The sequence below is a fragment of the Falco naumanni genome, chromosome 14 (assembly GCF_017639655.2).
Source record: "Falco naumanni isolate bFalNau1 chromosome 14, bFalNau1.pat, whole genome shotgun sequence".
Taxonomy (NCBI): Eukaryota; Metazoa; Chordata; class Aves; order Falconiformes; family Falconidae; genus Falco; species Falco naumanni.
In genome coordinates, this window is record NC_054067.1 from 21,208,684 (window position 1) to 21,236,224 (window position 27,541).

Here is a 27,541-nt window from a genome sequence, read left to right on the forward strand (position 1 = left end):
TTGTTCTGATTGAAGGACCTAGAGGAGGCAGCCAGTCTCTCCTCTACTTCCAGTCCTCATTCACTCTCCATCTTCATATTTCCCTTTCCCTCTCTGTTCCCCTTACTGCAATAACGTATCGTGCCCTTCTCCCCTTAGTTTTTTTCCCCTTACGAAGCTCATATTTGCAGTAGTTAAACTTTCTTCCTACTTGTGAAGTGCAATGGAAACAGACCCAGCATTTGTCCTGCATTTGTCATATTTTTGCATGATCTTACCTTTCTCTTCTTTACAACCCACCCCTCCCAGTCTTCCCTCACCTTTTTTCTTTTTTTTTTTTTTTTTCCTATAAAACTCTTGGACAGAGATTAGTACTTTGTACAATGTCCACCAAAATGATACTGAGGTTGCAGCTGGCACTTGCAAAGACGACTGTAATAGGAACATGAATTCTGTAAATGTAACTGTTGTAATTCAAATTCCAACTCTATGAATACGTTTTTTCCCTGAATCAGGATTTCTATAGCCTTGTCCCATAGAACTACATCCAGTCTTTCCAATCTTGAGCTGGGTTGGAAAAAAGAAAAGTCCTATTTATGATTTGATGTACAACTCTACAGATTTTATTACTGCAATACATAAAAATATGTTCTGCCTTTCAAGATTAGGAAGTGTGGTACTCCTGGAGAAAAACCCTGGCCCTCTTCAGATTTAAGAGACCTCTTCTAGCTACGTCAGGTTTGAATGGCCTGCTTTCCTTCATGAATATTGGCATACTTCTGCTAGTTGCTTTTTGTCTTTACGTGAAATGTGAGTAACGTGACTTGATGAAGTGCCAAAGTTCTCCAAGTCTGATTTTTGAAGTACCAGTGAGTGCTGGGAGCAGCAGTCGGGGAGGTGGTGTGGGGTTCTCCCCGTAGTACAACAGCAGGTGTCGGAAGAGTTAGAGAGTTACTGCTTCATTATTCTTTTACATGTCTTGAAAGTTTTCCTGAGGACACTTTATTTGCAGATTTAGGATGGACCTTCTAGTGGCCAGGTACCACTGACAGGCCCTCTGTGGTGTGTTTCTGGTTTGTGGGACAGTCTGACGTTCCAGCTCTGCCGGACTCAAACTGGGAATGTAAAATCAGAGTCTCTTTAAGTCCAGGTAATTTTCTTAACAGCTGGACTTTTGCTGTATAATCTCTTCTAGAAGCTTCTCTTCCTCCTAAATAATACTTAGGAAGTTCAGTAATGCTTTCAGTGTTAGAGACTCTGCTCCCAAAACTTACTAGTTGGGGAACTTGGTTGAAACAAAGACGTGTGTCGCTTTTCTTAGGATATTTTGTACTCGGCGAGTTCTCTGCCACATCCTATATTAATAACGTGACCATCAAGCTCACAAGAATGTGGAGCTTCCCTTTTGGTCTCAGGGTATAGTTTTACATAATTCTTCTCAGTGCTAAAAGTGGGAGATTTTGTACTCTTTCCATCTCCCAGCTATGCAGTTCTTCCTCTCCTGTCTTTCTTGTGCTGATCATCTCTCATATTTATTCAGTTTAAGAGTAACCCACTTAAATTTGCTAATCTTACCAACAGCTTTTCTTTTCTTTTCTTTTCTTTTCTTTTTTTTTTTTTCCAATTCAGTTTTGTGCCTTCTGGGGGAGTTGCACTCACTTCAGGTGGGTGCTTTTGGATAAATAGTGGGAGTAAGAAGTAAGAAGCTGGTGACGTGGTCAGGAGAATGGGACTCCCAGCAGCGGCAGATCTGACTTGTGCTATCTCATGAAACTGTACTTTAATCCCAAGTGAATAGTAGTGCTAGTACGTTATTTGCATTTCTTTGAATGCATTTCTTTTCAGGAAAACTGTGAGGAAAAAACTTCAGATTCTATTTCTACACAGTTGGAAAAGCTGGGGATGAAATTGTTTTTCCTGGCCCAAAATTTGCAGTGTCTATTTAACTATAAATTCTATCTTGAAGGTTTACTGAATGAGGAGAAACTAAAAAAAAAAATAAAATTGATCTTCTAAATATGTTTTAAGCAATAACAGAAAGTAACTTGAGATCTGTGGCTGTAATTTGTGGTTTTAAACTTGCCTTTGAGAAATTTTATCAGTAGTAACTGAGATTTTACTGCATGCAACAAATCATGCCTCAAATTAGGCATTTTGTAAAAATTGCCAACAAAAATGAGTGGAATGGAGACTTCAACATACTTCTGTATGTCAGTTATGTATGTTTTCCTGTAGAAAAATCTGTTTACTTCCTTAGCAGGTATCGGTATGTGAAGAAAGCTTTCCTCCTTTCATGTGATGAGATGGAAACCCAAGATAGGTACTCAGTGCAGTTTGCTTGTTATGGGGTGAGGGAGTTTATTGATTAAATCAACTGGTTTGGGTTGCTGAATGTTGAGATTTTGCTTTGGTTTGGTTTTAGGTGTACAGCAGATGGTATCCAGAACGGTGCAAAGACTGTTTCAGTGTACCTCTGTATGCATATCTGATCATAACCAGCATAAGCAGATGCAAAAGCTTGGGTTTTGTTCTTTAGCACTTGATTCCTGCTCGCGTATGCCCTCACATTCAGTACAATTCATACAAAAGAACTGAGCAAGTCTTGTCTCTCTGGTCCTGAAATTGCCAGGAATAGTTAGGTGGTGCTTAGGCTTCCAGTGTTAGAGCTGATGCTTCCACCAGGTTAACTCTTTTGTTTTCAAACCTGAAGTTAATGTTTCCCCTTCAGTTCTCTTAGCTATATTTTAATATGTAACTTGCAGGACAGACTTTCCTGTGTGTTTGAAACAGCCGTGCATTTTCACCTGTGCCCAACTGCCACAGTACCTGCATTTTTCAAGTATTTTTTCCTTTACTGTCTTTTACACAAAACCATATACTGTCATTGTCACTTTTGGAAATGTCCATAATAGCGAACTTTTGTTGGTATCTAATCTCGGGAGTCTTTATCTTGTCTGTGTCTTCCAAAAGCAAGTTTTGACATCAGATCTTGGTCTGTGCAGCTGGCAGAGGAGGAATTAGTCTATAGGCCTAAATACTTCACAAAATTGTTTTGTAGTTGTCTTCAGAAAAAGTTCGTTTTCTTCCTCTGATCTGAATTCAAGAATTGGCAGTTTCTGTTCAAGGTAGTTTGAAGGTTGTATCTCTCAGTTTTGGATAAAAAAGTTTAGCTACATAGGTGCATCCCAAGTTGCTAAATATTAAAAACTCAAATTCGGGGGCATTAGTCACAGCAGTGTCAATAGAATAAATCTTAGGGTAATTTTAGGACAGGAGGCACAATACAGCCTCAGGGTTTTTGAGAAACCGGGGCTTTGGAGTTAAGACTGAGGTTCTCCTGTGTGTTAGTGTACGAATCCCAAGCATGAGAGGCATGGATTTCCACCCTGTATTGTTCAATCAGTAAGTGATTTATGTACTTGTAAACTTAGGTCTCAACTCGAACACTTAACGTTTCATCAGATTGCTCAAAAATGGAACTGCCTAATTTTTCTGCTTATTTAACGCTTTGTTTTGTGTTTGTTGTCGTTGTTGTTTGTTTGCAGACGTGGGTTGGCAATAAACGAAGGAAGATGAGCAGCAAGAGTACTGTAGAATCTGGAGGCACTCCCCCAGGGACTGTCCCTACTACTCCCTCAGTACCTCCAGAAGCAGCAGTTAGAAATGTGGTAAATATTGCTCGATCCCAAAGTCAGCAGTCTTCTTGGACCTCTTCTAATAACGATGTAATAGTTACTGGTATATACAGTCCTGCGAGTTCATCCAGTAGGCAAGGATCCACCAAACAGACAAATGCTTCGATGGCAGAAATACATAAAACCTCTATTCCACGACTACCAGGAAAAAGTGATACAGAGTTTCAGCAGCAGCATATCCCTATAGGACGACAAGTACCACATTGTAAAAATGCTTCCCTATTAGTAGGGGAAAAGACTATTATTTTGTCTAGGCAAACAAGTGTACTGAATTCTGCAAACTCCATATATAGTCACACCAAAAAAAGCTACGGTGGTTCGTCAGTCCAGACCGCAGAGTTGGTGTTACCTCAGAAGCCGATGATATGCCACAGACCCTGCAAAGCTGAACCGGTGGGATGTCAAAGGTTACAGAAACCAGAACATGCAGCTCTCGCATCGCACGTGCCCCCTGGACAAAGGGCTAATTCCAGGGACCCTTCTTGTAGCACGCAAAACCTGGAAATCCGCGAAGTGTTTTCTCTGGCGGTTACAGATCAACCTCAAAGAATTGTGGGAGGAGGCGCGGTGCAGAAGCATTGCTCGGTGGAAGGCAGCTGCCTGTCCATCGCGATGGAAACCGGTGACGTGGATGACGAATATGCTAGAGAAGAAGAGCTAGCATCCATGGGAGCACAAATACAAAGCTATTCAAGATACTGTGAAAGCAGCAGTTCTGTTCGAGTAGAGAACCAAAGTGCAGCCTTGTCTGGGCCAGGAAGAAATGTGAGCTGTAGTTCACAGGTGGTGAACGCCAGGGACGTGCCTGACAATATTCTGTACCATAACAGAGACTACCACGTGCCTGCGCGGACCTCATTGCATACAACATCCAGTACGTTATATAACAGTGCTAATCCATCAAGAAGTACCTTTTCTCCTCATTTTACATCTTCAAGTCAACTGAGGCTGTCACAAAACCAAAATAATTACCAGGTAATCCGTCACTTTGTCTCTGTCTTCTAACCCTGAAGACAAGGTTGTAGAGAAGTACTCTTTTCTTTGGCCCTTGGTAGCTAGTGAGCGCCAGGTTCACCCCTCTGCAGGCTGTGCTCTGTTGACGTGTTGCAGTAGAGATAATTCCTGCTTAAACAGAGGTGCAGGCAGCACTACAGTGTGGCAGCACCCTTACCTGCGGGGCAGGGGGTAGCTGTATGTTGAGGGTCAGTGTGGGCTTCATAGATTCAGTAAGTAAACTCTGGTTGAAGAGGGTCATACCTACAGCTGCTGGTGCGTGCTCAAGCCTGTGCTGTCCCGACTTGGCTTGCCAGCGCGTGTCGCGGCGACACCCTTGGTTGTTCCCCTGCAGACATGCTTTGCAGGTGGCACAGAGCAGAACACGGGATCGTGCTGTCATTTGTGTGCTGTACAGTTGCCTGCCCTTATTAATGTCAGCTTGGATTAGCTTTTCCATCAGCACGGCCTGTACCCCCTGTGCAGTTGCCAATCTCTTGGACCTGTTTTCTGTTAGGGATTAGGATCTCCTGCGAGGTAGTTAGGGTGATGGGGGACACTAAGTGAGCAAATATTCTTCCTCTCCCACGGTATCTTAATTCAAATACTGGGTTTACATTCAATCCAATTATTTCCTCATCCCGTAATAGAGTTCCTTCAGCGATACTGAGAGGGGAAAATTAAGTGCAGATAATTGAAGAACTAAAAGATGTTCAGAAGAAGCTACAACACTAGCACACTTTTTAAAAATTTTTTGTTATACCTAGAGGAGAGAGAATTGTGCAGTTAACATCCAAATTCAAGCATTTTTTTTTCCCCACGAATGGCATGACATAGTCTAGAGACACAGAGATAAAAGCCTTAAGACTGACAGGGTGTCATACTGTGTGTGTTACCTTTGTGCATTTCTCTGTTACTACCTTTTTAATCTGTCCTGAAAGTGAACCATGTTAACGTACCATCTTTTCTTGTGCATTACCCACTAGTACAGGGAACAGTCCTTTGCGAAGTGCTTTGCTTTTTTTTATTTTTTTTTCTTCTGACTTGTTCCTATCTCATGTGAGTATTTGAAAGAAAGCTTTTGAGTGTAAGTGCGTGCCACTTTTCACCAGAAATACTGCTTTTCTTGGTAAACCTGAGTTTTGATGAGCATATATACTCTGGAGTAGATTCTATGTAGTAGATGGGACATTGCAGTTCTTATTTGTGGCCTTTTCTAAGCCAAGCACTTCAGACGAGCAGTTCTTTGCCTTTCTCCCATATCTCAGGTAGTCTGTCAGTATTTGCTGTTACTGTTCTTATTTGAGTTGTAAAATGCCTTAAATGTTTACTTTTGACATCCCAGTTTCATAGGAAAAGAAATGTAAACGTGCACATCTGTTTGATGAAGGGCTGGTAAAGCTGTGAGTTAAGGAAATTTTTCGTAAGTTTCACGTAGTGAAATATATTACTGATACCTCCAGCTGTGTGCTCTTGGTACTTTTAGTTTGCTCTTGAAAAAGCATCAGAGAGATTTATTTCTTACTGCTTTATTGAATTTTTTAGTGAAATTTGAAATTACTTTGATTAGAGACTTTTTTGGGGTAGGAACAGAGTCTTTTTAAACAGCTAGAATGGTTCATGGTAGGTGACATTTTATCAGTCCATGTGCTGTGATACGGCTCAGAGCAAGGAGACTGCTGTGACTTCACTTTGGTTTGTGTGTGTTTTTCTTTTTTCCCACCCCTGTTGTAATAACATAGCCTTTTTTTTTTTTTTTTTTTTTTTTTTTTTTTGGTAAGCGAAGAACTCATCAGTCCCCCCTTTGGCTTCCATACTGTCTCTCAGAGAAGCCTGTTCTTTGGATTTGGGATTGCACCTTGGATTGAGGGAGCTCCTGTTTCCTGTGGTATCCCTTACTCTTCCAGAGTTTTAAACCTTGGAAAAACTGGGCAGGTTGCTTTTAATTCACTTATTGCTGTAAGCGTGCATGCTGTGAGCCTCTGAGATGACACTCTTCAGCATTAGAGAATTTATAAGGGAGGGCAAACGCTGTGGGGTCAGGGCATGTCTTGCCGTGGCTCTGTGGAAGCTGCAGAGGAGTAGTATCCTACAGCCTGGCCAGATGCCGCAGTGCCTTGAAGAAACGTCAGTGCTGATTTCTCCAGATCACTGCATTCCTTGCTGAGACTTTTGAGCACATTCCAGAACAATGAAAAAGTAAGTTCTGTATCTTCAGAGGTGTTAGTGCATGACAGTGACACTTCCAGCGCTCAATTATGACATTGACAAGAAAATTTCACCTACTGCCCTCAAGGTCATGTGTAACAGACGGCGTACCCTGCTAGACTGATAACCTGTTTTGTCGAAATCATCAGTTCTGCACTAGTTCAACCCCCTCCTGCAAGTCCTGCCCTTTAAATTAAATCCAATATGACTGCTGTTTCATGTAGACGCTCCCCTTATAGCTTAATAATATTTATATATTAAACTACCAGGGACATAGGTTTTGTAACAAGTGCTCTCTGGATTCTTTCAGACTCTACACAGAATGGCACTTCTTCGGTATGTAGTTAGGTTCTGTTAATTTTACTGCCTGTGCTTAGCTAATTTACCCATCACCATGGGAATGAAAATCCTTAAACTTAGGGAAATCTTCCTAAATGTAAAAACAGATTAAACCTGAGGTACATGATTATTGGAGTAGTAAAACATCCAAGCAGATGCTTCTTCAAAGTCAGGGCTCTGTGATTTGTGTTTTGATGAAGTAATTACTGTCGTACATTGGTGGGGTATCTAATTGGCAATTAGTTATAGCTTCCTTACTGGTTCAATTAATCAAATTCATGTTGGCGTAACTTAAGACTAAATTTAATAAAGTGATCAATTTTAATGCCTGAGCAGTTTCCATAAACAAATTGTTCAACCTACTTGCTTCTCTTAGTTTGGCTTTAAGCATATTGAACTAGAGAGGCTGTTTGTGGTGCATCTCAAGGCTGGATCATGATTTAGCCTTGGTTTCCTCCCCCCAGCACTAAGGGACAAAAATACTGTTGAAAGTACGTGTATTTTTAATTACTGTTACACACAGTGAAGCGCAGTTATATAATTTAGACTTGTCTTCTTCAAGGGAAAATCCTAAGCCTTGCAGCATGTACATTACAACAGGGTATAGATTTAATATTTATTTATTTTTTAAATCTCTTTAAGAATGCTTCTTTATTATGAATGAGGTGCAAGTGTGCTTCATTTAAGGAAATGGGACTTTTTTTTTTTTAATGTGTCGAAGTGATTTTTTTACTTCCCTAGACTTTTGAAGACAAGAGGACTTTCTTGCTGACTTTGGGTAGCACAGCTTTGGGCAAGGGCAAGGGCAAGCGACACGATCTTCTCTGAAGAGACTTGAACAAAGTGTTTCCTGACACTCGTCCTTGTAATAGAAACAGTTACATTTGTCACAGGAGTTGCTGCACTTTATTTCTGGGATTAAATACTTCCAGCTGCCTGAGAGGGGAGAACCTGCAGCGCTCTGGGGAGGGCAGGAGCTGTGAGCAGGCTGCCAGAGCACTGCGTACGGCCTCGAGTAACGCCAGGACACCAGCAACCGGGACAGGGCTGGGGCTCTTGGTTTGTTCGGTGCGCTGAATTTCGGACAGTAAATCTACTGGTGAATTGCAAGAAGGTTATGTAGGGAACTCGTACAGTGTAACCACTTGCATTAAGGTACAGCAGTGGCAACCCCCGAGTGTTGCAGTACCTTTGAATGTTCTCTTGCATCTGCCAGAGTTGCTGTTGCTCAGACGCAGTAAGTTTTCTGAGACAGAGCATTTCAGGTTGTCATTTTTGTAACTCAACAGTAGCTGTCCCAGTTGGACAAGGACTGGGGTTAGACCTGTGAATCAGGATAACTCCATCTCTTCAGCAAATAACCCCCCCTTGAAAAAACCCAACCCTTGCACCTTTTTTGTAGAGCCAGTTTAGGATACTGCTGTGCATGTTGTCTATCAAGTAGTTATATTGAGAGAAACTTGATTGTTTGGCATCATACCTGTCAGAACTTGTGTGCATTTGTCTTCCAAGTAACCGTGGATGTTCTGCCAGACTGATTACTTTATTCACACAAAAAAGTGCTTTTTTTCTGTAGCCCCACTTTCAATTAGTGAGGAAAAGTCATTTGGGTGGGTACTCGGGATGCATTTACGGTGGATTCTGTGGTGTGAAGCTGTTGTGTGGGATATAGAGTTGTAATAACTGTAACTTGTTTCTACAGAATTTCTAAAATGTGTGTGTGCAACTAAGAAATTAATATTTTGGACACAGAAGCTGATGTAGACTTGGCCTTAGGGGGTGAGGGTGTTTATTTCTAGCCCACCTCAACCCACCTTGTGTTGTAATGGCAAAGTGTCTGACTCCAGGTGACCTCCAAGCACTTCCAGCTAAAAGCTTGAAGAATAAAAGTATCTTATGTGCTTGTACACTAGACAAAAACCCTACCAGGTATTCTATATTTGGTTATGCTCATGCTGCAAGTTTCATTAGTAGAGCACTCACAAATACAAAAACTATTAACATAGTTTGATACAGTCAGCAGAAGTGCGTAGATTTTTCTTCCTCACATATATAGTGTGTGTGATGACTTGAGATTGATTAATCTCTCAAGAGCTATGTTTAGTCTCTCAAGCATTGCTTGTCTGCAGCAGCAGATGAACATGGAATCCTAAATAAGCCTAAAATATTTCCAGCTATGACACATTTCAGATGACCAAGGAAAGCAGTCCAAGATTATTATTTATAAAGTCTGACCTCTGGGAATAATGGAGCAGCAGTGGGAATCATGGCAGCTAACCTTTGCCTTCGTATCCCTTCCCCTTCCTTTTCCAACCTGATGTCCCTAGTTTTTCTGCAAATCCTTGACATCCGACATTGAATAGCTCAGTTATGAACATGATAGTATTTCTTTCTGGAAGTTTAACTGATGTAATTGAAAAATAATGTGACAGCAGTTCTGTAAGACATTGGTCCTTGTCTAAATCCAGTCTGCTTAATCTTACCAGTTCTGTGAAAGATTGAAAGTGAAAACTCATGTTCTAAAATACAAGTTTTGAGATAGCAGGAGTACAGAAACACTCAAGTTGCCATCACGTTATCTTACCCTCACCCAAAGAAACAGTGTTTTGCTTTCAGCCCTACAACAGGAAGGCTAAGTGTGACTTTGTTTTGCTTTTAAATCTTAACCTGTTTCAAAGACGGTCTTACCAGAACTGAATGAAGAATATTGAAGTCTTGTGAAAGCTGCTCAGTATTAGGTATCACAGCAACCTAAGCTGCAGTTATTTTCTGTTCTGTTTCTTCTTTCCCCTCTGCAGATTTCAGGAAACCTTACTGTGCCTTGGATTACAGGTTGTTCCAGAAAAAGAGCAGTAAGTATATTTCCATTTAAGTATCTAATACATCAAGTGAAGGAATGAAAAGTTTAAAAAAATGTTGTCAGTTCTGTTTACCTTCTGTGGGTTGTTTTTTTTCTGTGTCAAGCAATGTGATGCCCAGGTATATGAACTGTGCTATTAGTTGAAATATAACATCTGAATTGATAAGGACTGAGAGTTTAGAGCTCAGAATATGTTTTTTATATTAAAAGTGAAATGGTTGTTGATTGAGGCAACTGAATGCTTAAGAGAGTAACTCCGTTTTCAGCTGCTCTGCACATGCACAGAATTAGTCCATGCAGTAACTTTATCAAGTCTAATTTTATCCACATGTGTCATTTCACATTAGGCAGAGTCAGCCAGGTTGGTGTCCTCAGTTCACAAATTCCTCCAAGCCCTAACAAAAGGTCTGAAATGGCTTTTGTCAGGAAAACATCTCTGTCCAGCTCCTTTGTTTGATTACTGTTCAGCATTTCGATTCAAGATCTCTCTCTGAAAAGCATGTTGGTTCTGCTCGCTTACCACGAAAACACACCCGAAGCCTGCAGGTTGGATGGTGCATCCAAGCTTTCAAGAGGCTGTTATCTGTTAGTCCCGCTGTAGCAGAAGCAGTAACTGGGAGATGGCTATCACGATAACCACACTTACCCACCACGCTCCCAAACCACTGAGCTGTCAGTGTCACACGTGCTGCTTTGGCAACGGTGTCTAGGTAATAAAGAGCCTTTCCTTGCCTTCTCCCCCCTGCTGTGCCCAGTACTTTCTTTCTTTTTTATTTTTGGTTCTTCTGTTTAGTCTTCAAAAGGTGTGTGTTTGGTAGTGTTTCCTGTATAAGTTGGAATCTGAGGACCATCACATTAATTGTGTTTTCTCTCAGACTTTTGCTAGGTCTCAAGAGTAGCACACTTCTATTTTCTGCAGACTTCTGTAGCCTCACTCAGTTCTGTTTCTGGACAGAGCACTTTATAAGAACATCTCCCAGAGGAACCACTACTCTTATACAAATCTGTTGTTACTCAATCCATCCTCCCCGCCCCGAGTCCTAGTTCTTTTGAGTAGGGTTTTTTAAATGTAGCCCTTTTCTGGAAGGCACCTTCCCTCTGTCACTTAATGACCTTTTAAAACACCAAGCAGCTGGTGAGTGTCTTAGAGCACAGCTCCGCTGCTCGGCTGAGCAGATTTCACATCACCCACCGCTGAAAGGAGGTTTCCTGGTGCACGGCCACCCCGCCCGTAGCACCAGGGCTAGGGTCTGACGGCAAGGTAGTCCAGGTCAAGCGCCTGACCTGTCACGTACGTATTCTGCTGAGTTTGATTCAGTGAGTTGGGTCTCTGGGGGTCAGGTGAGTGCCAGAGCCAGCTCAGAGCAGGCAGCAGGAGCCTGTCGCTGGGAGCAGTGAAGGGAGTGGGGCGTGATGCTGTCCCCAGTTATTTAGCACTGGATAGGTTGTTGAGGCATGGTGGTTACGCTAGATATCTGACACAAGCTGTAAAAGAAGTTTGTGCCATAAGTTTTTAAAGCTGTCAAGGATGTGGAAGTGCCTGGTTATTAAGGGTGGTTATTAGGAATTCTTTGTCCTTAGGCCTTTACTCCTGTGTCTTTTTTAATCAATAAAATGCATTAAACCCTTTGGTTAATGTAGTCCGGTTTGACAACTTCTGTTTCCAGATTTGTGGATCCACTTTCTCCAGTTGAATGCATAATTAGCCTTCTTAAGGAGACAAGTTTAGGAGTTGGCACTCTAAAACTGCTGTATACACACAGGTGTAAGACAACAAAAAGGGAGAAAAAGCTCCTACTTCCTAGGAAACTTCAGTTTCAAATATGAAATTCTTTTGAAGAAAGAGTGTGAGGGAACAGAAATAGAATGGATAGAGTTGTAGAACTGCGATTATGGCAATTACTGCCATTCAAACAGTAAAAAGGCTAATCTGTATTTTGTTTAAAATGGAGATCGCCTTTTAGATGCTCTGAATTTTTAATCTTTTGCCTTGATATTTTGTTTTCCTTGGCCTGTCCTTCAACTGCATCAAGAGAGAAATAAAAACTGTGCAGTTCTGCAGAAACTCTTTCTCGTCTGCTCAGCTATGCTGTAAGATGACGTAATCCTGACTGTTAATGAATTAGTCTAGAAATGTCACCCTGTCCGTTATTCATGAGAAAGTCTTTGGAAAGTGCAGAGGTCTGTGTTCTGTCATGGTGCATGTGGAATGCATTGGCCTGTACGAATGCACCGAGTTTTGGTTTTTCACAGGGCGGCAGAAGGATAGCAAGGGTTCAAAAAACAGCAGTGAAGATACTTGTTAAAGAGAATTAAAAGGCAGAAAACATCTTCACTTTTGTCTTTGCATTTAAGTCTTGAGTGTACTAACTGTGCTTAAGTTGTGTGTCATATGATTTCTTAGCAGAATGGTTGGTGTTTATGGTCGACATAACTTGGTATGCTATGAGAAACATTTGTCACATAGGTGTTGACTCTAGGTGAGCTGTACCTGGCCTAGCTGTGGAAGTTTTTTTTCTGGGCGAGTGTGGGGGTTTGGTTTTGCTTCTTTTTCTTGTTTTCTTATTTTTTAAAATTTCTAATTAGAAACAGTTCTATCGGTCTTAATGTCAAGCTGGAAAAACAAAGTCATTAAAAAAGCCAGTTAAGGTCTTGGGATTCTGTTTCTGCCCATCACCCTTCAGAAGCAGGCATACTAAATCACATGTCGTGTGGCACGTTAATTTTGGATGGGATTTTAAAATGAAACTGAAGTTGTCTTTCATGTTAACATCTGGGCTAAGTCACGTGAGGTTTCAATGGAGCGCTGCCCTCGGTGGAGAGACTCACAAGGGAGCAGGTCTTGTATTTTCCCCCTACCTGGAGCAGCACCGCATAGCAGTGATACTTTGGTACCTCCTTGAATAGCGTACTTTGCTTTGGGGGAACCTCTCCTGTAGGTAGGTTAGCTGGATCTGCCCAGAGCTTCAGCTTGGGACCTCAGGCCTCTCAGTCTGGCATGTGTTTCGTGGGGGGAGATAACCTGAAATGAGCAGAGTTCCTATGCTGGGCTTTGATTTTTAAATTGCTCTTTCAACATTGCCTATATGAATAAAATTCTGGAGATGGTGGCGTTCAGGTGTTCCCCTCAGAGCCCTGCCTGTCACAGCAAGTGTGCAGTAGATGCACTCTGAATAGCCAAAGGAGCTGGTCTGACCCCAGGTCGGTGTGAGACCTGCCACTGGGTGTACTGGCACATCTGCGGGCACGGGGGAGACAGCTGGAGGAGGTGACGCGGGAGAGGTGCACCAGTGTAACTAGTAAAGAAAGTATCTCCCTGGACTGCAGTCTGAAGGGCTCAGGGAAACTGCTGGCTGCCAGTGAGCCTACACCGGCTGGCCAAGAAGTATCTTAAGAGCGGCGGCGGTTCGAGTACAGTGAGCACCCGTGGGTATTAGAGCCACCTGCAGTTCAAGTGCACCTCATGTACCTTTTGTTTTAAACTTTACCAGTATTAACTTACAAAGTTCTCTGTGCCTGTTCACATTCCTCTCCTCTCCTAGAAGGGCAGAGGGAAGAAAACTGCATTTTAGTCAGGTTGGTTGGAGCATGTCAGAGTCTTCAGCAGGAGACAGAAGCCAGCCTGAAGATCTCCACAGGACTGAGTTGTGAACATGCTCTTTGTTCATACCTTCTGTGTTGCTTGGATAACCAGTTCATGTTTTTCCTCCTCCTGTGAAATACTTCACCACATATCTCAAGTTATTTCACTTTGATGTTTACATTAGATGATAATAACATGCCTAGCATGTCATGACCTTGTGGTGAACAGCACCTCTTCACTACTCCCAACAGCGATGCTTCAATTAATGCAAAGGGAAGGCAAGTCTTACTGTTTCAGGCAACATATGTCTTTTTATTGTATGGCATGCTGCACCCAAGTTCCACAAATCACCTAGGCTTATTATATGCTGTGATCCTGCAGGCTGGAAATAAGTCATATCTGGCCAAGAATTGGAAAAGCAGACTTCCTAGTCAAATATGAGGAAGACATAATAGATTAAATAAGAATCGTGATAATTACTGTTCTAAAAATCAGTTTGCTTCGAGGCTGAATGTTTGCTGTCTAACAAACTAGTTCAAAATCTCAAGAAGAGTGAGTTGTCAGTTTGTGTGGATTCGAAGCTGGTTTTGGAAATTATGGGTTGAGATGACTGGAGTGTAGAGTGTAATTTTTTAGCTAGACCATTGCACTGATAGCTCTTTTTCTTTTTTCCTTTTTTTTTTTCTTCTTCTTAGCTGTGTTTGGTTTAGCAGCACGTATTAACAGAGTATATGTAATTTTGGCCGAGTGTTGAAGCAGTTACAGTTCTTTTCAAGCTGTGCTACTATGAAATATTTATCAGTTCTGCTTCCTTCGGAGCAAGTTTCAGGCTTACCCAACCAGTGGGAAAAGACGTGAAAAGTCTCTCTACTAGCAATCTAACGGTTCGTGCACTAATAGTGTGTTAGCAGTAATAGTTTAAGGGTGCCTTCAGATGCCATTTGGTTTGCAGCCTATTTTCAAACACCTTTTTGCCTGAAAGCTGTGCAGCTTGCTGCTGCACCTTCTGCTCTCAGTGAAGCTGGTAGTAGCAGCTCTCTTCGAGTCATTTGCTTTGCTTCAGTTACATTTCTTTGTTGTAAGAAAATTGAAGGTACCTTGTGATGGGTATTTACCTGCTCGTGTGATGAGAGGGAAACTGTCAAGACTCAGGGAAGGGCAGCGTCTAGATGCCAGTGCTCTGCATCGCTCTGGTAGTTCTGGCCACCAGCTACCTTGGGGTTTTTTTCCTAGGGAAAATCACGCATGGCCTGGGAGTCTTTCAGGCTTTACTGTGTGGAAATGCATGCAGTGTACCTGTCTGTAGGAGGTACTTTGGTTCTTTGAAAGATTCTTCTGATTGCACTGTTCCTAAGCAGGCAACATACGCTGTGTGTGAGCATCAGTTTCTAGCCAAAGCAGTAAGGTTGGTTCTGTAGCAGGAGACTTGAGTATCACTGAAACGGGGGACAGCTTTGTGTCACTTGTGAAAAATGAACTGAGAACTCAAACTGAAGGAACAAGTCATCTGACATAGCTTTAATGAGGTTAAACGTGCTGGTCGTGTTAAGGGAAAATACAGACCACCTGAATTTGTGTATGAGAAATGAAATCAAGAAATAATAAACAGAAGAATAATACTAAACGGTGCAGATGGGAAGGGGAGAACATATGTAGAATGATTGGTTCAGAAATAACTTATTTCTACCTCAAATAAGACCTTGAGATATGAATTGATTAATCTTCTGAAAAAATCAATTAGACTTTAAGTACTATCAGAGTTCAGAGTGCTGAATGCTGGCATCATTAGGGATGGCAAACAAAGCAAAATAACACTATGCTTGTATAGAAGAATCTAGAATTTGTTCATACCTTGAATGCTGTGTGCGCTTCTGATCTTCCCCTTCCCCCCAAAATATACCAGAGAAGCAGTGATGCAGTGGTGAAGGGCACAGAACAGCCCATGTAGTGAGCAACCAAGTGGGCTGTATCTCTTCAGACTTGGAAAAAGAGTTCGCTGGGAGGTAGTGGAGGAGTGTGATGGAGAGCTTTAAAAATACGAAAAGTGTGGAGAAGCAGATATGGACTCATTTCTTCCTGTACAAGAGGAGTTATCAAATGAAAGTAGCCTTAAACTGGGTCAGGAGGAGATGGGATGTGTTTGTTTAGAGTAGCTTAAAGAAAGAGCTGCCTCCAGTTTATAAGATACTGGGGTTGCTAGAGAGTATTGGAGGTAAGTGTCACCGTTTGTCCTATTTTACTTTTTGTACGTTTTAAAGGTTCTTTAAAGTTTAGTAGAAAGTACTACTTGGAAATTTCTTGCTGTTTAAACTTAAACTCCGTGATAAGAGTTTCTGGGTGGTAGTGACTAAAATTTGTTGTGAGAGGTTTGTTTGCTAGAAATAACCATTAGCTTAGAACATTTCATCACAGAGCATCAGAACGGAACTGTTATTTAATATGATTTTGCTGCAATTTAAATAAGTATAACTTTTTGTTAACAGAGTGCTCAGCTGCAGCATCAATGCAGTAGTTATTACATTTACATTAAAGCTCTAGTTCTGTCATTATTAACATGTCTTTTATTAATAATTTGAAGATTGTGTATAGCTTTTGTGCATGTGGCCTGAAACACTTTCAACTCATGCATAAAAACTGATCTAAAAAAGCAGGCTCTAATAAAAGGCCGGATCAGGACACTCCACTGATGCAATTATTCATACCAATTATAGACACCAGCTTTGCACCACAAATACTGCATGCACAGTGGGTATTATGAGGGGCTCAGCAAAGTGCCAGGAATGTCTGTAATAAACTGGGTCATCTCATATAAGAAATGTTGTTATTACACTTGAGAGGTCAGGGGATAAGCAGGGCTTAACCCTGCGCTCGGCAGAACTGCTGATTCAATTTGCTCACAAGGATTGCTTTTCATTCTGAGTTGATAGTCTATTTTCGCTGGAAGAAGCTTCTCTCAGCTTTTCAAACTGTGGACAACAGAACTGGTAAATGTAAAGAGTTCAGCAAACAGTTAACACTGCTGAGGAGAGAGCTGAGCCTCAAATGGGCAAGCAGGGGATCTGAAGAGAGGAAATTAGAATTGCGTTCGTAATAGTAGTTATAATGAAGTAAAAATAAGAACTGAATTACTGGCTTGTCTTCAGCGATGGGAAGTATTGTCCTAAATATGAAGCTTCTCAATATTATCTTTTGATATTTTTTTCTTTGCTAACTGATGCATAACCATGAATGTTGTGATATTTATAGGACTGTGGGTTTTTCCTCTTGTTTCCTCAGTTCCTCTGCCGATACTAAACATGAGAAGGTTATTAACTAGATTGATGGAAGTGTAGTTATGTGTTCAACGTAGAAATTCTACCCTTTATTTTCTCCCAAAAGTCATTGACTTTTGTAAAAACATTACATAATTTTTGAGCAGCATATAGTACAGGACTCAAACCTACATATAAACTTTGTCGAGGGGGCGATCCTGTAACTGATGGTAGTTGCAGTTTCCCTAGCAAAGTCATGAAAAGTCATATGGCACAGTCAGGTATGTGAAGGTACTTGGTCTGGATCTAGATTTTGGACAAGCTGAAGTGTTACTTACGTCTAGCGAGTGTAAGGGCCAAGACTGATCCCGTGGCGATGGTGCAGCAGGAGCAGAGTGAGAACGCTGTGTCTGCGTGAGGGTGCAGGCAGGCGGCTCCTGCGGCCGCTGGATATCCAGTGACCTGCTACCCTGTGTGAATCCGAGTCCTTACGTGCCAAGACACTTCCTTTTGGGGCGCTGGTAAAGTGTCAAGTCCAGAAACCCAATAGATTCTGTCTTTCCTTGCTGGAAAGACCAACCAGCTGTATCGCCGTCCTTGCCTGCGCTGCCAGCACGTGCCCTTCTGAAGGCAGCGCTTCCAGCTTCTCAGAGGCTCAAGTCCTGCTGCTCGGCTGTGGTCAGTAGGTTACTCAGTGCTGATCTGGGTGGAAAAAAATGGCAAAAATGAGATACAGGCTTCAAAGGAGAAAAGTTAAAGTGGGGCGAGAAGTACTAGTTGGAGAATGCGCCGAGTCTGCCAGGGTGGGTTGGTCCGGGCATCTCAGTAAGGCTGCTCTGGACCTGACTTTCCGTACCATCTTTTGTTTACATGCCCTTGATTTTCTCCTCAGTTCTGTTCCTGCTTTCTGGACTCTTCTGTGTGGTGTGTGTTGTTGTTGGGGGTGGGGTGTTTCTCTTTCCTGTCAGTTGGCTGAAAAAACTTGTTCTCCGTTCCCTTCTCTGACCCGCGATCAGAATCAGTGCGATTCGGGTGCTGCTGCGCGAGCTGTTCGGGAGCGAGCGGGAGGATCAGGTACCTCGTGCAGCTGTAACTGCAACAGCAACAAAAAAGCAAAAATACCTATTGTGATCGGAAATACTAGGTGTTATTTTTGACAAGGAGGTAAACCAAAAACTTTAAGTTGTTTGTTTTTTTTTTCTTCCCCTCCTCCCCTGTCCATTTCCACAGTAGGAGGCTGCAGAAGACTTCTTTGGGAATGTAGCTACGGGAGAGTTCCTGTAACTTTGAAAGATCTTCTTTGATCTAAAATGTTGAGATTGACTCTACGACCCTGGTCTGGTTGCAAAATTCTGTAGCAGTTGTGAGGTGAAAACCATTCAGTAGTGTTTTATCTAACAAGATTTTTATTAAAACATTTGTAGTAGATCATCAGAACCAACATACATCTGCCTAAAATGGAAAAGATACGGCACTGCTTTTTTAAGTAAAATTTTTGAAGGCCAGGTGGTTTTGCTTTACAGTGCTTTCCCCACTTAAGATCTTTGTATTTAATAAGTAAAAGCTGAGCAGCCCCTGCACCCTCCCACAGTACCACCCCTTTGGTAACTCTCATCTGTAGTCAGTTGTCTTGTGCCTTTTGTCTAACGGGGGATCCTTCTGCACATCACAAGTACAAAGCCTTTCTGTTAGCGAGTATTGCCTTGTGTTCTCTCGGTAGAAGAAGCATTTTCTTAAGGAACTGGAAAATTACATGGCAAGCAGAAATCCAAATTTGCTGCAGCAGCAGCTGTACTTCCTTTGGGTTTTGTTCTAATTTGGCCCTTGCAACGAAGTAGGCGAGAGAAGGCAACACTAACTGGGGTTGCTCCCCAGTAATACTAGGTAGATTTCTCTTTGGTTCTCTCATTTCACCCCTCTGCTGGCAAGGGGGAATTTCCCCAGCATGTTCCAGAGGTTTTCTTTAAGCTGTGCATTTTAATATGAAGAAATTTTCTATTTTATTTTGCTGGTAAGTGCAGATTGCAGAAGGCTGGGTGAGTGGTGGGTTATTGCAGCGGTGATGGCGGTGTGAACCCGCCAGAACCAACAGCGAATGTTACTTATTTATGTTTAGCTGTTAAAAACACTCGGTATACTTTAGAAGGTGATGTTCCCCTGAGCGTTCAGGAAAGCAGGATAGGCCAGAGTAACTTGTTTCTCCGTGTAGTCTGAGTGTTGCTATCACGCTGCTTTCTGCCTTCTCTTCCCTCAGCGCTTGGCTGCTGCTCCCCAGCTGCAGAGCAAGCGCTCTTCCCGTCGCTCTCAGAAGTTACCATTTATTTTGCCAACAGTTACAAAAGGAGATATTGCTGCAGTGATTCAGCAGATAACTGTAGTTTTGTTCTTTGAAAAATGGCTTGTAGGTAGGAGGAACTCGGGGCAAGCATACAGGGAGAACCGGCACTGCGGAGGGTGAGGGGGCATCCGGGATTTCGCTTTGCTCAGCAGGATGCTCTTGAGGTGAAGTCCACTTACTGCGCTTTGCTGCTCATCTGGAGCAGCCTTGAAATGTGCCAGCTGGGTTCCTTTTAGATTAAAATAGACTGCAGCGTGCGATCTGGGAGTGCATCGCTTGGTGCTTGGTGTGCAGGACCGGCGGAGAGCTGCTCCCGCGCAGCGTGCGTGGTGTGCCCGCCGGCCTCCTGCACCCCCTGCTAGCAGTTAATCATGGACCATGTTTCAATATAACTGGTACTTTTTTTTTTTTTTTTTTTTTTTTTTACTGGACCACCTGGGAGACAAGGTCTTGATACCCCTACTTTTATATTCATACATTAAGGAGACTCAAGTGCTTCTAATATTTTTGAGAAACAGTAATTTTTAAAAGAATAAAATTGCAAGGATTACCAAATTCTGAAGATTAGCAAGAATTAAAATCTGTAATTGTACAAGATTGTCAAATGATTGTGCAGAATTATTTTGCCCCGTTTTGAAGTTACTCTAACTTTTCTCAGTTTTTAAATGAGCAAACCCAGATTTCAGCTACTGCAATCATGATTATGTCTTACAAAATTCAACTGATGAAATGGTGGCAGATTTGGCACATGGGGCTACAACTTCCTAGTGCAGACCTTATTGTTGTATTTATGTACTTCTGATAGCAGGAGAGATGACAAACACGGGTCGGTATAAAGCAGCTGTAGATTTTAGTGAAAACTCTGGGATAAAAGCTTCTGATAAAGCTTGTAAGTTCTACAAGTGAATGACACGGTACGCCCACAACAGTTCAAGAAGTGCGGGGATGTCTCTTTTTTGGTTTTCAGTGTTACTCCTTTTATCAGTAATCCACTATCACATATTTTGATAAACGTATGCAAAGAGTTAGGGAGCGCACAAATAAACAGTGGAAGCAATTTTAACTCTGAAGCTTACCAAATAAACATTAAAGCATTCCCTTTAGGAACTCGCAGTCCTTTGAATTATGCATGTATTGTAGTTTGCAGTAAGATAAAAGAACTTTAGTTGGGGGAGGGTGAGAAACTTGAAAAGCCTTAAGGAATAATTTGCATAAATTGGGTGGAGGGAGTAAACAGCACAAAGGGAGAAAAAGTTATTTTCAGTAAGGCTTTACAGAATGAGATAAAACAAATTTAAAAAATCAGGTGGAGTTGAAACAAAGCTGAAGTACTTTAAACTTACGTTAGCACTACAATTGCCTTTAAAGCAAATCCCAGGGAACTCTGTACTGCCCTGGATAAAAAAACAAACAATAAAAACCCTAAATTCTTAAGGGAGAGTTAAAAGAGAAGAAAAGCCGTGGAGACAGTGTAACATGTGTGTCTTACTGTACGCAAGACCTGTGGAAATTAAATGAACAGCATAAGCAGGATTTTTTTAAACCTAACAGTATTTTTTTTATCTTACAGTTACAGGACCGCACACAATTTAGTGACCGAGACTTAGCTACCCTAAAGAAATACTGGGACAATGGCATGACCAGCCTGGGCTCAGTCTGCAGAGAGAAAATTGAAGCTGTGGCTGCAGAATTAAATGTTGACTGTGAAATAGTGCGGGTAAGAAATCTAGAGTCTTCCCTTATCCTGTCGCAGAAGCAAAAATAGGACAGATGAAAGCCTTTAAAAATTTCATGAGGAAGCTTGAAATAGATTTCACGTATTACATAATGAATGACCATGTTGGGAAGTGCTCTCTCGCTCTTTCTGCAGTCTATATATAGAAAAAAGCCCTCAGGTAAGAGTCTTATTGATCAACAGCAGAAGTAGCACTACAAGCTGTTCCACATTCTCTTCAGACTTGAGTAGGATTTTAAGTAAAAGTGTTACGTTTTTTAGGGATATCCTAGAAGACTGAAAGGTGCTATTTATATTGCTATTAAGACGCAAAAAGGCCTTTCTAAAGATACTGGGAAAATATTTCTCATTGATGCTCATAGGAAAAAATAATTTTAAACGTATGAAAGAAAATGCTCAAAAATAGGGAAACAGTATTTTACAAGTGTCTTGAAGCCAGGTTGAGATGTGATAGAGGGCAAAGGGTGCTGGGGAGAATTCTGGGTCACTTCAGTTTGATAGCCAAATAGGTGTTGTTGGGGAAGGACTGCTTTAGAAAGTACAGGTTTGGTGTAAGTAGCCTGTATGGTTCATGAGAAGCACTCCACATCGTGTCTCCCAGAGTTTGGGAAGTTTGGTACAGCCCCAGTTGATGCCGCTGTATTCCCAGTTGCCAGGCGTACATCATCGCTCTCAAACTGCGGGTGTCTCATTTACTCAATGGTTCCATTCTCTGGTAAATAGTCTGACTCTTTTCAATCAGTACAAAACCTGATCAGAATGTTCCTTTCCCTCATAGCAGGCACATTGATAATCCAGGAATACCTCCGTCCTGCGTCAGTAATGAGATGAGATGTGAAGAGCCATCGTTAGTTAATGGTTGGACTCAATCTTAAAGGTCTTTTCCAACCTAAACAAACCTGTGATTCTATGACAATTGTGACTAGTCCCTTCAATCTTCATCCTCTTTTCCCACCTCATTCTTAAAATTCTGACATTGATACAAAGTGGAACTAGGAGCCCTTCTTTGAAACTTCTCTTTTGTGGAGGTGTCTCTTGAGTTGGTACATCCAAATGGTGTACCAAAGCTGCTTTCAGTGTGGAACACTGATCTGGTGATTTTCTTGCTTGCTTTCCTTAGCGCATGTGAATTGTTAAAAATTAAATTGTACTTTTGGAGGCTGAAAAAATCACTCTGTAGAGAACAAAGCTGCTCCGTATTTTCCGAGCTCTTCAGTTTTCTATCTGAAAGGGGAAGCTGTTTCCACTGACAGCATCTCCAGGTGGACCCCTGAATACCGTAATCGCCAGACAGTAAGACTGACACCCGTGCTTCGCCTCCCTTACTTTGTGCCCTTAAGAACATCCTTATTGGCGTGCACAGGATGACAGGATGAAGTTCTGTACACATCTTCAGTAGCATCTGCTTGAAATCTGCTTTTGTCTTCAGGGCAGGTGTGCTGAGCTCTGATAACTCCGTAAGGTGCTCTGGCATAACCTGGATTAGAACATACACACACAAATGAACAAAAAGGTGTAGTGACTGGTGGTGTTAGCAATGCCTGTCCTGCCTCTGCTTCCTCTACATGGCAGTCTTGAGAATTGTAGCAAGAATTAGGTGGAGGTTGGTCCTGTGCCATGCTGCGCTGTTTTTCTGGTCTGTGAGGGATGAGTTAAAGCCTACAGGATGTGTGCGATCTCCAGTGCTTCCCGTTGTCCTTTCGCTAAGGCGCATTGTGTGTGTGTCCCAGCTGTAGGACAGGTGTTTTCCATTATGTGCTTTACAGGATCTGTCCTAAATTTGTCTTGGGATCTGTATGGGCAGCACCATATGGTGCCTCTCTCCTCACCTGCCCACCTGCGTTTTCTGGTGCCCGGAGGCTCATGTGCAGCGTGGTCTCACTCTGCCAAGGGGTCAGGGCACGGCAGTGGCGCAGTCAGCTCGAGGCATGAGTGAACCACAGCATCTCTACCCTGTACTGCTTGTTCAGGACTTGTACTTTGTTGCCTTTTTACCTTGAATTCCAGGTAGTGTGCAACTAGTAACTGTTTCTCCATTGGTGATGTAAAAAAAAAAAAAAAAAAAATGGCATGTGTGAAATAGTACTAAGTGTATATACATGTGTATATATATAAACCAAGTAAATATATATACATAAAATAGTACACAAACAAATATATTTTATATAAATATATAAACATATACAACTGTCAAATATTTACATATACATATCATATCACTTGTTTTATTCCAATTAAATACATTTCCCCATATATTTAATAGCCTTTTGAATGGAAATTCATGATTTGTCCAGAGAAGGGTTTCTTTTCCAGAAGTACAAATGATTGATCCTTGTGACCCATACTGGCTTGAACGGTCTCCAGTACAAAGAAAGTATCAGATCTGTTTTCCAGTACAGGGAGAGGTAATGTTTGCCACTACGTATAGTTCCACTGGATTTGATCTTTTAAGGTTGAACAGGGCTTTTGATTCCGTAGGTTTTGTCCTTCTGGTGGGAAAGTGGACTTGGAAGGTGACTGCTGGTTGTACCTTAGCGTCATGCACATTTACACCCTCAAATGTCTTTCACATGTTCCCAAGACATCAAAAGAGGGAAATAAAAAATGTTATGTCATATTTAAATGTGAACTCTGGCCAGTACTTCTTTAAACTTACAGTATTTCTTTTGCTTACACTATAATTATTGCTGATTACATTTGTTTGGGGTTTTTCTTGTAGTTAGTTACACGTTTTTGTTTATATTTTTCTTGACTAATTTTATTCATTCATACAAAAATAGCATCTGAAAGCAGAATAGCCTTCTTGGCAGTGAGATGTTAGACATTTGAGGACAGATGACAACTATCAAGCTCCCCAGAAATATGAGGAATATAAGAAAAATGCATGACTTTTTTATTACTATCATTAATGTAACATAAAGCTTTTGTACATAAGAGGTCAAAAGCTATTCCTAAGCACCCACCACAGGGTAAAGACACCTTGTCCTCTTTCCCAGCAACTCATCCGATTATTGAACATAGTGCTTCAGTCTGAGCTCGGCAGCAAAATCAAGCAGTTGCAGCAGAAAGGCCACTCGTTCTTCACAGCTGACTAACGACTCTTCTTGGTGGGGCTCTAGACCTAGTCTGGGTCTGGCTTATGGTCAAGAGAGACGTTGGAAAACCAGCTCAGAATCTTCCATCTTTATTTTTTTGGTCAAGTGGGATTTCTGAAGGTTCCAACCCAGAACCTGTTGACCCCTAACCTCAGTGTCTGGAGCGCTGTAATCCTGCTTTGACGTGGCTCCCTGCGGGTCCACGTTCTTACAAGCTGCCTGAGGGCCACGGCGCTGGCTCCTTCTGCCTGGACTCCGGCCATTCTGCCCTGACTCGTGCTGGTCATCTGTTCAGTGAAGCTGGGGAGGCTGGGTTGATGCTGAATTCATTGCTGGCTGCTGTAAATAGGCTTAGTCAGTCTGATTACACGCATGAACAGATGTTATTTGAAGTTTTTAAGGAGGTAATATTTTAGAAATATAATTACAAATATTAAGGTGGGTTTGTACGTAGAAATACTAGTCTGCTCTTAGACTCATCATTGTACGGCTCCAGAACAGTCACTGTTCAACGTAGCATGCAGGTTATGGAACCTTAGTACTTTTCTTTCCCGTTTTAATTTGCAACATTGTAAAAAAATATGTTCATCTTCTGTGGCATGTTCAGTATGTTGAATGAAAGATTTTCTGCTTTGAAAGGTATGTTAAAAGACAAGATCTACCTTTCCCAAGTGCCTCAATTTTTTGCTGATTTTTTTTTTGCTACAAAAGAAGCAGATTTGCCTTGGAATTTTATAGTTGTTAGCATTACTTGTTACCATCATAAGATTATGAGAAAACGTAAAGAATGGCAATACACTCTTTGGGGAAAAGAGACATGGGTCTGGAAGGGGCCACTTGTGGGGGTGGTTGTTTACTCTTCGGGGTTTTTCTTTCTCACTTTTTTCCCCCCAACTGTATATAATGTACAAAAATATCTAGGTAGCTCTCTGTGTACCTGCTTTGCATTCCTCAAAGAGGATAATCAGCAAGCTGGGAAAGCAAATATCACCCAACAAAAATAATTTGCCAAAAATAGTGATAAGCACCTTATTAGCTAATTAAAGATATTCGGCTTCTAAAAAACAGGTTTTTTTCAAGGCTAGCACAGCATGCAACTGTCTTTAGTAGTTGAGACTGCGTTAATATTTCTTAATTTTTCTGTTTGATGACCAAGGTATTATAAGCAAAAAGTTTTTTACTAAGCTTTTTCATGCTATATATCAGGTCTGCAGTTAAAGCAAGTGTGATGGGGAAGAGGAGCAATGCAGGTATTTCTAAAATAGGGCCAGAGTAATGTTTGGTGTATCTTTAAAGAAAACAATCCTCTAATATTTTAATGTGTTTGGTAAACTCTGTTGGAGCATAGACCTTATGGAAAGGATGTGCATTTTGCCATGCCCTGATCAGATGTTTTCAGAAATCTGAACTGCCCATGCTTTCTAGAGGTATATTTGATTTTTAGGAATCCAAAAATTCCAGCGCTAAGCACAGTTCAGAACCCCGTAATGTCTGTGCATACATCATCATCACAGGAATCAAGCACGCTTGTGTGGTGACAGCTTGTGTGGCCAAACTCCCCCGTTCCCCATCCTGGGCCAGCGTGGGGTTAGGTCCTGGAACAATGAGGATGGTCCCGCTTGTGCTGCCAGCGCTGCTCCTACTTGTTGTATTTTAGGTGCTGTGGAAGGGGGAGGAAGAACCAGGTCAAGAAGACTGGAAGTTAGCAGTTGGCAAAGAAATTGATTCCCGGCTCTGAGAAGGATTTTTGAATGCCAGTGGAGAACTGATTTGGATGGAATGAAGTGTCTGGGGTACAAGAGCTATTAAGCAGAATTAAAATCAGACGAGAAGTCAAAAGTCTGAGTAATGAAAGGGAAGGGAGAAAGTTAATAGGTGAAGAGTTGCAGACAGTTCTTATTACATCATGTTAAACTCTGTGTTGAGTCTTTAATAATTTTTAGTGTAGACATTGCTTTATCAGAGAAAGCAAGCTAATTAACAGTTACACAGCTCCACTTGGATAATTGTGAATGTGATTATTTTCTTAATTTAAAAAAAAAAATAGAAACTCAGTTTTATTGATGTAAAATGAACTTAAAGCATCCATACCCATCTGATCACCAATGGGTTTCTAGGCTCCTTGGTCCTGGAGCTGTTTCATCTCCCAGCGGTTTACAGTATGCTCTTCTATACCTTACTGCAAGAAATGTTTCTTAAAGACTTGCCTTCCAGCCATAGAGGGCTGAAGGATAATATGGCTCTGAACTTAATTCTGCCAAATTACGTACTGTCACCAAAGTGGAGTGATGTAGAGCTATCACCTTGAATAATTTCTTCCGTGCTGTAGGACATCCTAGAACAGGTGGGCTGTTCGGGTCGTTGGATGTTTTAGTCCCCTTACGGAAGTTGCGGAGTGGGAGAACCTGGATCAAAGATCTTATGTTAAATTCGTTGAATAATTTAGGTGGGGAGAGACCTTACAAAGTCACCTTGTCCTACTCTTTTATTTAGAGCGGGATTGACTTCAGAGTTAGGTCAGGTTTCTCACGATATTGTCTAGTAAAACATCAACTGCCTCCAAAGTTGGAGGTGCCAAGACTCCTATGGGCAAACTATTCCAGTCCCTCACTCTTAAGCATTATTTTTTTTCTTAATTCCACTCAGAGCTTTCCTTGCTGCGACTTGTGACTGTTGTTGCTTTTCCTTTTGTTGTGCACCTGCCCTTCTCCCTTTTATTGGAGGACTGAACCTGGACACAGTATTCCAGGGAGCAGCCTTATGTGGTTCAAAGAGGGGGGAATAATCTTCTCCCTTGAATTGCTGGCGACGGTCTTGTTCCTATGGTATAGATGTGCTAATTTCACTTGGTTGTGAGCCTGTTGCTTTTGTTATCGTTTCTGATATCATTCATGTTTATTTCTCTTACAAGACTTGGATTGGGAATCGAAGACGGAAATATCGTTTAATGGGGATTGAGGTCCCACCCCCTAGAGGAGGTCCTGCTGATTTCTCTGATCAATCTGAATTTGTTTCTAAATCAGCACTTAATCCAGGAGAGGAAACTGCTACTGAAGTGGGGGATGATAATGATAGGAATGATGAAGTATCAATCTGCTTATCTGAAGGAAGCTCACAAGGTATTTGGAAATGCGGTTACTGCCGTGCATATATTTTTAATTTTGTGCAGTGTGCATGCTTTGGATTCTCTGTTGTACACATTCAAAAACGTCTGTAAGAGTGTAACAGTCACACGTCATCTGCCTGGGCTGTGTTGAAGGTACTGTTTGGTCTGTTTCTTCTACCTCTCTCTATGTGAATTTTGTTGGTTTTGTTATCACAACGCTTGCAGAAACCTTTTATCCTAAGAACTCTGTTTCTGCCAGTTTCATCTGAAGTTAAAGGACAAGGTCACGGTTAGCTGGTGCAGCTGAGAGATGGACAGTACAAACCTATAAGTCTCGCTTCCCTCGGAAGCCGGGTTTT

The 27,541-nt window shown here is 41.7% G+C and overlaps 1 protein-coding gene across 4 annotated transcripts in view; it reads left to right on the plus strand.

Annotated features, from left to right (window-relative positions):
• HDX (highly divergent homeobox) overlaps positions 1–27,541 on the plus strand; it is a 48,535-nt gene that overhangs the window by 11,075 nt on the left and 9,919 nt on the right. For 3 of the 4 annotated variants that reach the window (XM_040614456.1, XM_040614457.1, XM_040614459.1), the window contains 4 exons: positions 3,525–4,649; positions 10,013–10,066; positions 20,817–20,963; positions 26,988–27,195. In XM_040614456.1, the coding sequence (XP_040470390.1) occupies positions 3,525–4,649; positions 10,013–10,066; positions 20,817–20,963; positions 26,988–27,195 (1,534 nt within the window). The remainder of the gene's footprint in view (positions 1–3,524; positions 4,650–10,012; positions 10,067–20,816; positions 20,964–26,987; positions 27,196–27,541) is intronic. The other variant, XM_040614458.1, reaches the window with a different exon arrangement.